At 39.9% G+C, this 16,650-nt stretch overlaps 2 protein-coding genes across 10 annotated transcripts; one reads left to right on the top strand and one right to left on the bottom strand.

The window, feature by feature from the left end:
* Positions 1–25: 25 nt before the first annotated feature.
* Positions 26–5,392, bottom strand: brd9 (bromodomain containing 9). 5 transcript variants are annotated; one of them, XM_086155415.1, is made up of 17 exons: positions 5,257–5,392; positions 4,589–4,809; positions 4,393–4,512; positions 4,173–4,302; positions 4,003–4,060; positions 3,583–3,727; positions 3,398–3,508; positions 2,623–2,747; positions 2,364–2,499; positions 2,193–2,268; positions 1,982–2,077; positions 1,766–1,898; positions 1,570–1,681; positions 1,428–1,484; positions 1,229–1,334; positions 750–920; positions 26–650 (listed from the first exon to the last, which is right to left on the bottom strand). In XM_086155415.1, exons 1-17 carry the CDS (start codon positions 5,303–5,305, stop codon positions 550–552), a joined length of 1,947 nt encoding a protein of 648 aa, XP_086011541.1. In that variant the 5' UTR covers positions 5,306–5,392; the 3' UTR covers positions 26–549. The 5 variants fall into 5 exon arrangements, with proteins under 5 accessions (XP_086011541.1, XP_086011540.1, XP_086011539.1 ...); XM_086155414.1 differs by having other exon boundaries at positions 2,364–2,496; positions 2,623–2,768; XM_086155413.1 differs by having other exon boundaries at positions 2,623–2,768.
* Positions 871–13,310, top strand: trip13 (thyroid hormone receptor interactor 13). Of its 5 annotated transcripts, XM_086155416.1 has the most exons (15): positions 871–988; positions 1,174–1,357; positions 5,809–5,899; positions 6,106–6,265; positions 6,350–6,476; positions 7,322–7,377; positions 7,455–7,545; positions 7,625–7,697; positions 7,770–7,833; positions 7,914–8,000; positions 11,926–12,032; positions 12,127–12,280; positions 12,540–12,652; positions 12,752–12,821; positions 12,901–13,310. In XM_086155416.1, the coding sequence occupies exons 3-15, from the start codon at positions 5,826–5,828 to the stop codon at positions 12,994–12,996; spliced, it is 1,272 nt and encodes a 423-aa protein (XP_086011542.1). In that variant the 5' UTR covers positions 871–988; positions 1,174–1,357; positions 5,809–5,825; the 3' UTR covers positions 12,997–13,310. The 5 variants fall into 5 exon arrangements, with proteins under 5 accessions (XP_086011542.1, XP_086011547.1, XP_086011545.1 ...); XM_086155421.1 differs by lacking the exons at positions 871–988; positions 1,174–1,357 and adding an exon at positions 2,763–2,884 and having other exon boundaries at positions 5,824–5,899; XM_086155419.1 differs by lacking the exons at positions 871–988; positions 1,174–1,357 and adding an exon at positions 2,829–2,884.
* The last annotated feature ends 3,340 nt before the right edge of the window (positions 13,311–16,650 follow it).

Consider the following 16,650-nt stretch of genomic DNA (forward strand, 5'->3'; position numbering starts at 1 on the left):
GCAGATTCACGCAATTATTCTCTAGTGATGCTTCACGTTTTATTTGTATCACCAAATCACAAAGTGATATTTCTTTTTAAATAAACAACCCAAGGCAAAGCCCTCCGTTGAGGACCTTAAGTTCCTCTCGCTGAGGGTCAGTAACTCTTTCCCCAAAAGCCGAAGGCCGAATTCCCGCCAAAGGGAAGTGAGACCGAGCCGTCAAGCTGAGCTTCTGCTTTCAAATGAAAGTTTTAAAAAGATTCACAGGTTGCAGAATCTCCTCCCCACGCTTGCGGTGAGACGTTGACCATCCCTACTGTTAAATCCATTTTTTTTTATTGCGGCCAGATGGTCTCTGAGGCCGTAAAACACTCCCGCCGGTTTCTGTATCGGCGATTATCTGGGCGCTCATCGGGTTATCGAAGGTCGTGTGTGTATAAATACAGGCGCCAGCGTTTATTTTCAGGGTTGCACAGATACAAAACCACACAAAGTAAAAACAGTCTGTACATTCAGTCTTTAGGGAGCGTACGGTGCCGTTAGCTCGCGGCTAACGGGCGCGAGGGGTCAGTTGTTGCCCGCGCTCTCCGGCTCCGGAGACTGCAGGAACTCGTAGGGATCGTGGACCATCTCGGACTGGTCTCCAACGCCCAGCTGAGACGGGCTCCCTGCGGGTCACACACACACACACACAAACACACTGTTCACACATTTGCAAATCCACTGGAGACGCTTATGTAACCTTGTGAATGAATTGTTGTGAATACCCAGGTGGTGCTGGTCCCTCTCTGAGGCGTTGGAGAGGGAGGAGAGGTTGGAAGAGGGTCTGGAGCCCACCCGGTCCACCTGGGCCTCCTGGAACTCCTGCAAGAGCTTGTCTGCATCGTCGAAGTGCTGCTGGCCCTCCTCGTTCCCCGGCTCCTTCTTCACCGGTTTACCTGAGAAGGGGAAGAGGGACGTGAAGATGTGGAACTCGGTCCATCCTGGATCGGTGGAGGGGTTCACGGTAATGCTGCTGGATATCTTCTGAGAAGAGGCGTTAACATGAGACAGGAATCACTGTAATCTTACTGGTGTGTGTGTGTGTGTGAACTAATTAGAGTGCTTGATGGGAATTACTCGGTGGAGTCATTAGCTTCATTGGATTAACGTGCAGCGATCATGCTCATCTCCCCGCCTTCATCACATTAGGGCCGGATTATCGGCGTCCGACTAAGTGGCGAGAATGTCGGCGAGGGATAATCACCCAACGAGTTGAGCATGGAGATGTCCAGGGACATGTCGGGGTAGTTCTTCATCGCCATGAAGTCCAGCACCGAACTGTTCTCTGCCAGGCCGGGGCCGTCTGCCATCTGAACGCAGCAACGTAGCTTGGGTCAGTCAGGCGCATAAGAAACTATAAATATTCCCAATTTACTCGAATGTCTTGCTCCGCTACGACATACCTGTATGTCACAGATATTTGACTTGGTTTCATCCGGTTTCAGCAATATATTTCTTTTCTGGAAAAAAAAAAAAAAAGGTCATCGGCGCCGTCAAAATCGGAACGAGGCAGAAAGCGTCCCTCTTCGGTAGACGAAGACACACCTGCCGGATTTGATTTGCCGCTTTGGTGTGATCGCCCGCCGTCATCTTGTCCAGAAGCCCATCCACCCAGCGCTTGGTGATGCCCCCGCAGCCCTTCACAAACTCCTGGATGCTTTGGACACAAATTACAAGTTGAGAGGCTGTTTCATCACAAAGTCACGGGATGGGCGGTGTGTTGTGTTGAGGATGACCTCACCTGAGGGCACACTGAACCCCCGTGTCGTCTCCGTACGCTGAGTAAAGCAGGTCCATCTCCTCAGACAGCAGGTCTGGGAAGACCGAGTTCTTCTGGAGGCTCTGGATGTTGTAGGCGCTGCTGAGAAACGTAACTGCCGGGGAAGAGAAGATGACCTGATCAGCGACGGCCGGCCCCGGGATCTACGGGATGATGCACACCGTCTCGGTGAGGTACCCTTGTGTCTGCGGTCGTCTTTGAAGCCCAACGTGGTCAGTCCCGGCAGAAGCTTGTTCGACAGCGAGCTCAGATCCACTTTGTGCGTCTCCTCCTCTGTGAGAGGGTCAGTGTGGTGGAGAAAGTCCAGATGAACTTTAAGGAACATCACCACTTCTCGTAGGGGCAATTTCGGCACTATAAAGTGATATTTAGCAAAACGATACCCGACCTTCTGCATCAGGGTCGAGTTGATTGACGACGGTGTACACCAGAGAACTGTCCGAATCCTTGCGTAAGTAGCCCATCTGGAACAAGAAACGGAGAAGGACACGTCGACACATTTTAGTTGTGGAAACTACCCCAAGACGCCTGGTCTGTTGGTTCAAGAGGGAAACGAGACCTTGGAGTTGGGCATGTATCTGTTGATCCGATCCCTGGCTTCGTCCGCCGAATGTTCCACCAGAGCCAGGACGTGCTCCTCCGCCGTGCTGTCCGTCAGGCTGCAAGCGTTCCCCTCCGGTTCATACAGGTAGCTACTATCGGAGGGGGCAGGAGGGGGTTAGCGTCACGCGTACAACGTGCTCCTCGGGGCCTCCTTGTGTCTGCGTCATACCAGAGCCGGTAGAACGTCCAACCTGGATGTGGCATGCAGGGCCTACCTTATGACTTCCTTCATATCTTTGACAGGCTGCTTCCTGGACTTCTTAGCCGACTCCGTCGGCATGGGTATGATTTCTGGCGGGGGGAGGTCGGCCGTGAGGTCCTCGTCCCCCAAGATGGCCGCCTGTTGAGTGAAATCCATGTCCTGCATGAAAGACATGCTGCGCTTGAGAGCCAACAGACGCTCCTGAACAAAGACCAGAGGGGAAAAAGAGAATGGCGGCGCTTAGAAAAGACAGGAGACAGAGCAGGACAGGTCAGGTCAGTGGAAAGAGAAAATCCCGGAGGTGGAAAATGTGTTAGTTTCCGTTACTTGAGTTTCGGATGCGACTCGAAGGTGGTCAAAGAACAGATCGGTTTTCCGATTTTGTCAAAATGAGAATATCCAAACACCCGCGGTTAATTAGACTTCTATTAAATAGGTCACTTCTACTACATTAGCCGTTTAAGCTGAAGCTACACTTGAAGAGATGGTCGTGTGACGACAAGACTGAACCTTAGGCGGTCTCTGCTTATACAGCGCTTGTACCCTAGATCACGTTCACCCGTTCACACACCCACGGCCATGCAAGGCGCTGGAGGGAAAGTCAACATCACTGCAATTCACACTTAATCCAGGATGGAGAGATGGCGGACAGAGAAGAGGAGGAGGTAGATAGATGGATAGATGGCGGCCCTACAGCCTCGCAGTGAAAGGAAATGATCCATTCATGGTGCTCCACCTTTGGATTGACATGAATGCTGTTTGACCGTGGAGAAGGTCTCTTTGGTTACCTTGCTCATCATCTTGAATCCCGTGTGGAGCAGCTTCTTAGCGGCCTTGTAGTAGACGGTCTCCGGACGGTTGTACACCATGGCGTTGTCGCACATCAGTTTGAAGTCCGCCTGAGGGGAGTTGCAGAAGGGGTCAGGTCCGACAGGTCAATGACGTTGACCTCGACGACGGTGGCTTTCCCCACCTTGAACTCGGTCACCGTGTTGTACTCATTGTTCCTGATCTTGTCTTTCATGGTGCTGAAATCCATGGGATGCTTGATGATCACAGAGTAGCCGGGAGCTATGGCGTCGGTGACAGGGTACGCAAAAAAGCCGTGGGGGTCTTTTCTGGAGGGACGGGAGATGAAGAAATATAATGGTGACTATGTTTGATAGCATATCATTCAATTCTATTCCTTGGGATTTTCTTAGCTAATTTCTAATTTTTTTCCCGTGGGCTGTTCCCTTGAATGGGCACAGCCAATCATTTGCCTCCATCTGACCCTCTTCTCTAACACCTGTCCTCCTTCCCACATCCATGAGAACAAACATGTGATTCCAGGTGTCCAGGTATCCAAGGTGAGTGTGCTCGGATTGAGCTACTATTGGAGTGGATCACTTACCTCTGCAGCTGCCGCAAGAAGTGCTCCAGCAGTTGCTGCCGGGGAGTGGACTCATTCTCTGCATTGGGGAAACACCATGGGGGGGCAATAAATCACACAGTTTGACCAAACTGTTTTCTAAAATTGTTTTGGTGGAAGTCAGGATGATGCGTTGAAAAAGCACTGCTCGCCTTGCTGTGTCCGACACGCTCGGATAGGTCTGTCGCCCTGCTGCTCCACCTCCACCTTCACGCTGGGGTGAAATTCCTGCACCTCAGGCTCTATCTCAAACCTCTCCTTCTTCTTTTTCTTCTCCTCCGGCTGGTGAAAACAAACATGCACGGAAGGTGGTGTGATTGGTGTAATTGTTACATATATGACCGATGTACTTCCAGTTTCGTCGTTCCTCACCTCCAATGTGATGGCGATGGTTTTTGATATGGTGAAGGGCTCGACAGGCACACCAGTGGTGGCGGGAGCAGTTGCTTCGGATTCGTTCTGCTCCCGCTCCCTTTTCTTCCTCTTTTCCTCCTGTGGGACGATGAAGATTATTTCCAATGACAGCATTAGAGCCTATCGAGGAGAAAGGGTTTCGTTTCAGACTCACCTTCCGTCGTCTTCTCTCCTCATCGTCCACATACTTGTCTTTGTCCTTTTCCGACTTTTTCTTCTTCTTCTTCTTCTTCTCCTTGTGGCGCTCTCTCTCGTGGTCCGACCTGTCGTCATAGTAGCTCGAGTCGTGTCCCGATCCGGAGAGTTCCGTCATCTCACTTCCTCCCACTTTGAGAACGAGCTTCAGTGGCTTTTCCAGTGCTTTATCCTGATAGTCTGCACATACATAATATTAGGGAACTGAGTGGTAACGCTATTATCATTGTGCAATTGTTATAAAGACATGTGGGTATTATTTATCGTGTTAGTCATTGAAACTCCATTATTAATATAAATGGGTCTGTCTCTGATCAACAATGCACTGTTCTAAGTGTCAGATCAATGTGTCTGTCAATAACAGCCAGCAGACGGACCATAATATTTACGTTCCCGATTCTTGTGTAGTCAATAAAAATCGAGGATATCTCATTTTGAATAAACGCACATAAAGGTACACAGTAAAATTCTGTGGGAAAAAAAACAGCGGAAGATTAAATTAATGATAATATTAAGGGTGAAGTTAGGAGGACGATGTAGCCGGCTATGCTATTAGCACAAAGCTAGCTAGAACAATGAAGGTAGTACTAGCTAAATATTTTGAATATAAGTGGTGTAATCGGCTACCATCAACTGTTCTCCACTCCGGTTTGTGTTTCTTGTGTTTCTTCCCCATGTTTTCGAATTGTATTTGTGAAGTCCTGCGATTATTCCACCCGTGTAGCAGTGGCTGCGGTTAGCGGTAGCTTTAGCAACAAGGGGGGCTGAGCATCGGATATGACGTCGTGATGGCTGAAAACGTATTTCCTGTTGTAGCAGCGCGGCGGATTTGACTGCCCGTCAGTTTTCTGGTAGCGAAAGTCGACTTTTCACGATAAATTAAGTCATCTGCTCGACAACTTAATGCTGTAAGGTAAAGTGAGAACGGGTACAACATTTAGCGGTGGGGTATAAACTCCATTTGAACTCCTCGATAGACATTTCCTGTGGCATACAAGAAGCCTGTAGCTTCCTAGCTTCTCATTAGATTTAACTTAATGCTAGCTTTCCTAGCTAAAAATAGCCAAACTGAGCCAAACGCCCTCATACATATTTGCGGCAAAACAGTCGATTAACTTTTTTAAAATGGAACGAGTTCCTGCTAAAAGTTTTTTCTTTGTTTTTTTTCTGTGTCAACAGTTTTTTTTTTCTCAGGAATGGAGGGTGACAGAATGGAAGTGGGAACCCCAAAACAGACCACCCATGTGGAGGTCCTGGTCAAACCCCAAAGGTGCATCTGCTGCTCTCACAACACACACACACACACACACACACACACGCACACACACACACACACATCCAATGTCACATTTCTTTCATTTTCAAATTCGTTTATAAAAATGTCATGCTCCTAATTTTGTACACAACATTGTACAGGATTTGGTCAGTGATGTGATCCTGAGCCCATGCTTGTCTCCGTCCCGGTTTGATTTTCAGCACAGCTAAGCTGTCGGAGGTGAGGATGCACGTTCTGGCTCTGCTGAATCGACACTGCGTGGTGTTTGGGAACTACAGGTGGACAGACTTTGAAGAAGACTTCCTCCGCAAACACGTGGACTCCGTGTCCATTGTTGACATGGAGGAAATGGCCGCACAGGTTGCTTGCTTATTGTTTTCTTTTGTGGCTATTAAGCTTTGTATTTTATGTCCTTAATGCTAATCAATCCCACCCCCCACTCAGCCCCTTGATTTGAAGAGCAGCTTGGTCTCCATTCACATCTTTGCCCTCAATGAGGATGGGCCCAGCGTGCTGAGTTTGGAGGAGGATGAGGAGCTCTCGGCGGCCAGCCACTGGCTGCTCCCGGCAGGTGACTCAAAACAAAAAACACTTGATACACTTGATACATGTAGTATTTTAAAACGGAGATAATCATCTTGGTGTGAGAGCGTTATAGTATCTGGACAGGGTGGTGCTTTGGAGAAGTTTCTCTCTGCGTGCACTTAATACTTTATACCTTATAGTTTAGTGTTTATTGTTTAATGTAACAGTGTATTTTACAGTCTAATTTGCACGGTTACTATTATTCCGTTCATTCCTCTGTATGTCCAGCACATGCAGAAAAATTGACAATAAAGCTGACTGACAAATAGAGGAAGAAGGCCCTTTATTTAGTCTGGCTTTTGTACAAATACTTGTCCTCTGCATTAACCCATCAAGGGTGAATCCCGAGCAGCAAGCAGCTGGCAAAGGCTCGATTCTGCTCAGGCTACGTATGTAAACAGGTATTTGGTCCAATGTCGATATACTTTCTAAGAGAGAGGCAAGTCAGTACTTAAGCATGCCAAGCAACACTGGCTTCCAGTAGTACTGCTCCATTTGCAAGCTCCCTGAAAAAACAGGATTACGCCGGTAATTATTGAGGAGGATGGGCAGAAGGCTCGATATTTAATGTTGAGCTTAAAGAAGCCCTCTACCTTGGAGTAGCTGTCCACCTGAGGAGCCTTCATGAACTTTAAAGTTCATGAGTAGCAGTTTCATCACCTCATTGATCGATCAAAACCCCCACTCAATCACAGTTATTGTTTATTCTGCTGGAGGAGGGGGTTCAGGAGGACTAAGCTAGACAATGGCGTTCATGGCCTTCTCCACCCACCAGCCGCCCGTACAGATGTTTGAGCTCCTCTGAACGTTTGTGTTTCATTGCCAAAACAGCCGAGTTCCACGGGATCTGGGAGAGCCTGGTGTACGACAGCGGGGTCAAAACTCAGGTATGAAGCAAAGCAACAGCCGCCGTCGGTTTGAGGAGACCGACACGTTGATGGACTTCCTGTTTTTGATGCCGCAGCTCCTGGATTACGTCACGACGACCATTTACTTCTCAGAGAGGAACGTGGACAGCAACCTGATTTCGTGGAACCGCGTGGTTCTCCTTCACGGTAAATATGACACCGGGAATCCGCCGGCCGCGCTCGTCTTTCACCGTTGATGGTTCTGTGGCGTTTGGTCGTCCCGCAGGACCTCCGGGCACGGGGAAGACGTCCCTGTGCAAAGCCCTGGCCCAGAAGCTGTCCATCAGGCTGTCGAGCCGGTAAGAGCATCTCTGCCAGGTGGACAAAGGACGTAGCAGATGTTTTCAGCAGCTTCCTCCCCGTCCCTGCAGGTACTCCTACGGGCAGTTTGTAGAGATCAACAGCCACAGCTTGTTTTCCAAGTGGTTCTCGGAGGTAACGCCACTCATCGCCATCTGATTGGTTCCCGGTCTGGCTTTTTTTTTTTCTTCACAATTTGTGTTTGTGTGTTGCAGAGCGGCAAGCTGGTCACCAAGATGTTCCAGAAGATCCAGCAGTTGATCGACGACAAAGACGCTCTGGTGTTTGTTCTGATTGATGAGGTAAAGTTACAGTCTTCTCCTTTTGCCGTCTGCCTTCAAGGATCACAGCCAATCACCTGCCTCCATCCAAACCTCTCCCCTCTCACCAGCTAACTTCCTGTCCTCTATCCCTCCATCTATAAACCTCCTCTCTGGTCTTCTTACAGACCTCCTGCTTGGTAGCTCCAGCCTCAGCATCCTTCTTCCAAGATCTTCTCCATCCCTCCTCCGTGCATGTACAAACTATCTCAGTATGACCGTATCTCCAGAATCCGTATCTCCAAAAACATCTACCATGTGCTGTCCCTCTTATGGACTCCTTCCTGATCCTCTCCATCTTCATTCATCTCTGCTGCCTCCTGTCTTCTCCTCACTGTCTCTAAACCAAACACCATGGCTGCTCTCACCTCTTCTCCACCTTTCCTTTCACTCCGGCTGATCTTCTCCACCCTGCCTGCAATGACCTCCTCACCATGAGGTGACACCTCCATCATGTCTGTGGAGGTTCTCAGTCATCCACGTCATGGTGAATTCTTGTTGAAATCTTCTTGTCTTGGTAACTGGACTTCAGTTCAGAACTGAAGAAGCCTCTCGGATGAGGGCTGAAACGTCTTCAAGTGAAGAAATTCAAGTCCAGTTGCCAAGACAAGAAGATTTCGACAAGAATTCACCTCCATCTTCTTCTTTTTCTCCTTTGTTCAGCCTCACTTTATTTGTTTTAGAAAAGAAGATCCTTATTATAACAACATATTAGTAGTGAAGATATTGAAAATACTGATTTTAAAATAAAATGTAAAAAAAAGTGTATATATATATATATATATATATATATATATATATATATATATATATACACTGCTCAAAAAAATAAAGGGAACACTTAAAAAACACATCCTAGATCTAAATGAATGAAATATTCTTATGAAATACTTTGGTCTTTACACAGTTGAATGTGCTGACAACAAAATCACACAAAAATGATCAATGGAAATCAATTGTATCAACCCATGGAGGTCTGGATAAGAATCACACTCAAAATTAAAGTGTAAAAACAAACTCCAGGCTGATCCAACTTTGATGTAATGTCCTTAAAACAAGTCAAAATGAATCTGTGTTGCTTCCTGAGTGGACACTATGATTTCACAGAAGTGTGATTGACTTGGAGTTACATTGTGTTGTTCAAGTGTTCCCTTTATTTTTTTGAGCAGTATATATATATATATATATATATATACACACACATGTATATATATGTATGCATATCAACTTTCTCCATCTAACCCTGTTCTCTGTATCTTCCTCTCTCACACCAACTACCTTCATATCCTCTCTCACTACGTCCATAAATCTTCTCCTTCGTCTTCCTCGAGACCTATTGCCTGGCAGCTCCAATTCCAGCATCCGTTTACCAATATATTCTCTAATATATTCTCTATCCCTCGAACCTTTTCAGTCTGGCTTCTCTGACCTTCTCTCCAAAACATCTAACATGTGCCTGTCCTCTGACAGACTCATTCCTGATCCTATCCATCCTGGTCACTCCCAAAGACAACCTCAACATTAATCCTTTCCTTTCATTCTGGGCAATTGTCATGTATGTATGTATGTATACGTGTGTGTGTGTGTGTGTGTGTGTGTGTGTGTGTGTGTGTGTGTGTGTGTGTGTGTGTGTGTATATATATATATATATATATATACACATATAGACACACAGGTATATGTTTGTGTCTATATATGTATATTTCTAAGTGTGTATACATATATGTGTTTCTATACACTTGTGTGTGTATGTATTCATGTATGTATGTGTACATATGTAGATGTGGGTGTATGCGTTTGTGTGCATAGATGTGTTTGTGTGTATGTATGTATGTGTGTGTGTGTATGTATATATATGTCTATATATATATGTAAAATGTGTGTATATATGTTTATATGTATGTATATTTCTGTGTGTATATGCCCGTGTGTGTCTGTGTTGTGTATATATACGTGTATGTAAACACGTATATATGTATATATACCTGATATATGTGTATATGTATGTATACAGAACATGTAAATATACATACATCTATGCAGGTATATGTATATATGTTTGTATTATATGTATGTATGTATGTATGGTCACACACACATATATATATATACATGTGTGCATATATACGTGCGTGTGTATATATACATATAGACACACAAGTATATGTTTGTGTCTATATATATATAAATAAATATATGTATATATCTAAGTGTGTATATATATATGTGTTTCTATACACTTGTGTATGAATGTATACGTGTATGTGTGTGTACATATGTAGATGTGAGTATGCGTTTGTGTGCATAGATGTGTATGTATGTGTGTATACATATATATATAATGTGTTTATATATGTTTATATATATATGTATATTTCTGTTTGTATATGTGCGTGCATGTGTGTTTGTGTTGTATATATACACGTGTATATATGTATATAAACACGTATTTATGTATATTTACCTGATATATATGTGTATATGTATATATACAGAACATGTAAATAGACATACATGTATGCAGGTATATGATATATGTTTGTATATATATGTATACATGTATGTGTGCATATATAGTGTAAGTGTATATATATTTACATATATGTATGTGTGTATATGTTTATATATATATGCATATATACATTTATGTATATATATTTACATGTGTATATATACGTGTATATATGTATATAAACACGTACATATTTATATATACCTGATATATTTGTGTATATGTATATATACGCAACATGTAAATATACATACATGTAAGCAGGTATATTTACATATGTTTAAATATATATATATGTGTATACATGTATGTGTGTATATATAATGTAAGTGTATATATATATATATTTACATATACATATGTGTGTGTATATGTTTAGATATTTATGTGCATATATACATTTATGTATATATGTTTACATGTGTGTGTGTAAATTCATGAGTATATATATACACGTGTTCATGTTTATATATATACATGTATGTATATATTCACACATATATATAAATATACATATACACATACATACATATATGTATATAATTATATATATGTATGCACATATGAATGTGTGTATATGTTGTGTATGTATACAGGTGTGTATACATATATGTGTATATATGTATGTATATATTAGCTTGCATGCGCACATATCTACCCTTGTTTATTGACATGTGTATATATGTATGTATACATCAATACAATCTTTTGTATATGTACATATGTATGTGTATATATACACACATGTATATATCTGTACATATATATGTAAATGTCTATTTACATATGTATTTATATCTGTGTGTCTATAAGTATAGACATAATACTTGTGTGTAAATATACATGTATATGTATAGATGTATATACACACACACACGTGCATACATATATAGGTATACATATGTACACGTGTATTACTATTATATATTAGTTGTTTAAAAAATATATAAGTATATATTTTTATACGTATAGACGTGAATTCACATATGTATACATATATGTATATGCATGTATACTTATATATGAACATATATATATACATATATATATAAATGTGTCTATATATGTGTGTGTATCCTAAGTTTAAAAAAAGAAATACAGATTTTAGTATTTCAAATATTTAAAAATAGTATTAATAAAGATCCGCGTATGTATGTAACACATATGTATGTACGTTCATATGTGCATATATAGGCATATGTATTTACACACGTATACATGTATGTATTTATATATTCATATACACACATGTATACATATACATTTATATATGTATGCATATGACAACATGTGTCTAAATATTTATGTGATATACATATATATATATATATATATATATATATACATACTTTTTTTTTGTGATTTATAAGAGTTTGTGTTGTTTGGATTGGGAAGGTGGAGAGCCTGACCGCAGCGAGGAATGCTTGCCAGGCAGGAACCGAGCCGTCGGACGCCATCCGCGTGGTCAACTCGGTCCTCACACAGCTGGACCAGATCAAAAGGTCCAGAGGTTTCCATCAGCGCTCGCATTGGAACGGGCAGCTGAAGGTATCCTGACCATCTTGTTCCCTCTCTTTCTTTTCAATGGAACTTCAGGCATTCCAACGTGGTGATCCTGGCGACGTCCAACATGACGGAGAAGATCGACCTGGCGTTCGTGGACCGGGCCGACATCAAGCAGTACATTGGGCCGCCGTCGGAGAAGGGCATCTACAACATCTACCTCTCCTGCCTGGAGGAGCTCATGAAGGTACGGCCAGACAGTCAGAGCCAGATCCTGAGATAGTCCTCGTTTCGGGAGGAACATCTGGATGCGGTTCGACATTTTGTCACTTCCCTCACCTTGAGGTCGCCGCTGAATTCTATCACTATATTAAAATGTGGACGTCGCTGTGAGGTGTGGTTCTGGCCACAAGGGGGCGCACTGAAGCTCGACACGGAGTGTGAGCTGCAGTGAAATCAAACTCCGTTTGGGTTGGACTATTTGTAACAAAGGAACTGCTCCGCAGTGCCAGATCATCTGCCCCTGCCAGCAGCTCTTTACCCTCCTGGAGCTGGAGACCATCGGCTTCGCCAAGAGCGAGGTTTCAGAGCAGAGCCTCAACCTGTGGGCCGTCGCCAGGTGAGCATCCGGCTCCCGTCACGCAGCGGCAGGTTTCCAGAGAAACATCTGCAAAGGCTGGCTGACGGTTATGTTTTCTTGTCTCTTCTTCCCCTCCAGAAAGAGCAAAGGTTTGAGCGGCCGGGTTCTCAGGAAGTTGCCCTTCCTGGCCCACGCCCTCTTTGTGAAGGTGAGACCCTCAGAAACCTCCTCGCAGGAACGCCGGAAGGTCCTGGTGTGTCTTCATTTGCTTCCTCTTATCGTTCCAGACGCCGACCGTGACCCTGGAGAGGTTCCTGGAGGCGATGGAGCGGGCGGTGGAGCAGCAGCGGGAGGAGCGAGCCCACCTGCTCAACGGTGTCTGAGCTCAGAACGGCGGCCCCTCGCTTTCATTTTTTTTTTTTAAACCAAACCTCGTCAGTTGAGGTGGACATTCCACCGCTCCGCACATTTAACCCCGTAACCTCCGCCTGTCCACGCTAAAACCAAAAGATAACACAAAACTGCTTTTAATTTCTGTTTCGCTGTGTTTCGCCGAGGTCACACAAACGTTCATATGACTTGGCCAGTTTCATGTTCTCACAGAATCACTTTAAAACCCCAGAACCTGGATTCATATGTTTATTTAAACTTTTTGTTGTTTGTAACGTTGTAATAAACCACATGACTCTTTCTGTGAGCTCCTGCGTGTGGAGGTGAGTTTTTTTATTCATTCAAAGGTAATAGAGACATTGGTGACATCTGGTGGTTTCACACTAAGGTGGGAGAATAAGATCTATGCTGGCTCTTCTGAGACTTTCTTCATATGTACATACATACATACATACATACATATGTACATACATACATACATTCAAATATACATACATTTACATTCCATTTATACATATACACATAAATACATATATATATATACATATGTACACACAAACATATACATTAACATGTGTATATATGTATAGACATATATAAATACATTCAGATACATGTACATGTATATACATAAACATACAAATACAAAAATACGTATATATTCATACCTATACACACATATACACAAATATGTACACATAAATATACATATGTATACACGTGTATATGTATGTACATATATATACACACATACATCCATATATACACATACATACATGTATATAGATGTACACGTCTATATGTATGTGTATATACATATACATATGTAGAGGGTAAGCGATTTATATACGTACATACATACCTAAACATTCATATAAAATATATATAATTAAAAAAAATATATATATATATACATGTGTATAAACATTTAGAAACATATATATAGATATGCAGGCACATACATATTTGTACATACAGATTTACCTACATATACATATTTACACGTGTGTATATTCTTTTACTTATTTACACATTAAAGTATTGAACACATTTACACGTAAAGATGTCTGTATATACATATGTATTCATGTACACATATATAATGTATATAGATATATATATACGTATATATAGAGACAGATCTAAATACACATTTCTTTAAATGTACAAATGTACAAATACTCATTCAAACACATACATATATATGCACATACATATATACCAACATACACATATACCCATACAAATACATATACACATACGAACATGTATACATACGTACATATATATACATATATTCACATGTATACATGAATAGGCATACAAACATATATATATATATATATGCATATGTATGTACTTACATATACATACAAAGAAATGTAAAGGTATATATAAAAACATACATATATACATGTCTATACATATTTATACATATATACATAAACAAAGATACATAAACAGCTAGACGCTCATTCTTCAATATTTATTCACATTTTTATAAAAGTTACACATTTACTCATACATGCATATACACAAATACATATATGCACGTATATTTGTGTGTATATATTCCCATACAAAAACATATGCTTGTGTAATGCATGTATATTTACATAAATACACATGTATAGATGTATAGACATATACAAACATATAGATATATTTATACATACATATGTCCTTCCATATACATAGATAGAAATGTACAGGTATATATAAATACATACATATATACATGTCTATACATATTCATACATATATAGATACATATACAAAGATACATAAACAGAGCTAGACGTTCAAATATTCATTCAATATTTATTCACATTTTTATCAAAATTATACATTTACTCATAGATGCATATACACAAATACATATATGCACATATATTTGTGTGTATACATTCCCATACAAAAACATATGCTTGTATAATGCATGTATATATACATAAATACACATGTATATATTTATAGACATATACAAACATATAGATATATCTATACATACACATGTACTTACATATACATACATAGAAATGCAAAGGTATTTATAAATACATACATATTTACATGTCTATACATATTCATACACGTATAAATACATATAATTACAAGCACACATACAAATAAAATATATGTACATGTATAACTATGTATGTATACATGTATGTATGCAAATATGCATACAAAATTACACGCATATATACATAGATACAAATAAGGTATACGTATATTAAATTTACATATACATAAATAAATACATATATATTCAAATACATACATATTTATTTGTATATACATATAGATGAGTAAATACATACGTACATTCATTCACATAAATGTGTGAAAAATATGGACACCATATGTACATAAGTGTAGCTTTATATACATGTGTATATACAATTCATACACAAATATATATGGATACTTACACATATTTATATACATATATACATATTTACATACATGTACATATGCGTATACATACATACATGTATATAAATATACTAGACATATCTGTACATGTGTATACACATTTATTAGTATCTAAATGTATATATGCATATACATATATACAATAACATATATATACTTACATTCACATATATGCATACCAATGTATACATATGTACATATGTACAAATACATATATAAACGTACATATATTATAAATATACAGATAGTCATGTATACATAGATCCATACATATATACATAAATATATACATACATGAATACATACATATATATAAACATACACAGGCAAGTATAAACGTGTGCATATATATGTACACACATACAAAATACATGTATACATCCATATACGCATTCATATATACATGCATATAAACATATATATGTATATGTATATATACATATACAAAAATATATATGTATCTAAATGTATATCCGCATACACACATATACAATAATGTACATAAATACATCTGCATATATAAATAGCAATGTACATATACATACATATATACAAATACGTATATAAGAGTACATATATTTACAAATATACGGATAATCATGCATACATAAATCCATACATATACACATACAGATATATATACATACATATATATACACATATATAAAAATATACATATATATACATGTATGTATATGTATATACATGTGTGTGCTATGTGTGCTTGTATAAATGCATACATATATAAACATGAAAATTTGTGTATATTTGTATCAATATATACACAAACATTAATATACATATATACATATATATACATGGATACATATATACATATGTATACATATATGTACATACAAGTATGTACACATATACAAAATACATATATACATGTATATATGCATATATACATACATGTATACATATATGTGTATATGTATATATACATATACAAACATACATATATATCTACACAAATATAAAGAGATTATTATTAAATACATACATAACAAATAGACACTTGTATTCATGCTTACAAACATACATTTACACGTATGTGTTTGTTGATTTACATACTTACACACAACAAATGTATATACATATACACAGATGCATATATAACAATATATATTGTAAATACATATATATACACTTATATAAGTCTATATACACATTTACATAAATAATTTCTTTTACATATTTTATAC

This window comes from Fistularia commersonii, chromosome 11, assembly GCF_037954325.1.
Source record: "Fistularia commersonii isolate RoL2024-O1a breed Wild chromosome 11, RoL_Fcom_v1.0, whole genome shotgun sequence".
Classification (NCBI taxonomy): domain Eukaryota; kingdom Metazoa; phylum Chordata; class Actinopteri; order Syngnathiformes; family Fistulariidae; genus Fistularia; species Fistularia commersonii.

What these genes read in the sequence shown, in the direction of transcription:
- trip13 (XM_086155416.1), top strand. Translation starts at nt 5,826, where the DNA reads ATGGAGGGTGACAGAATGGAAGTGGGAACCCCAAAACAGACCACCCAT. An exon ending in GCCTGGAGGAGCTCATGAAG is followed by an intron (nt 12,281 to 12,539) that starts GTACGGCCAGAC and finishes ACTGCTCCGCAG; the next exon opens with TGCCAGATCATCTGCCCCTG. An exon ending in CCCACGCCCTCTTTGTGAAG is followed by an intron (nt 12,822 to 12,900) that starts GTGAGACCCTCA and finishes TTATCGTTCCAG; the next exon opens with ACGCCGACCGTGACCCTGGA.
- brd9 (XM_086155411.1), bottom strand. Translation starts at nt 5,305, where the DNA reads ATGGGGAAGAAACACAAGAAACACAAACCGGAGTGGAGAACAGTTGAT. An exon ending in AGGAGAGAAGACGACGGAAG is followed by an intron (nt 4,513 to 4,588) that starts GTGAGTCTGAAA and finishes ATCGTCCCACAG; the next exon opens with GAGGAAAAGAGGAAGAAAAG. An exon ending in TTCTTGCGGCAGCTGCAGAG is followed by an intron (nt 3,728 to 4,002) that starts GTAAGTGATCCA and finishes CCGTCCCTCCAG; the next exon opens with AAAAGACCCCCACGGCTTTT.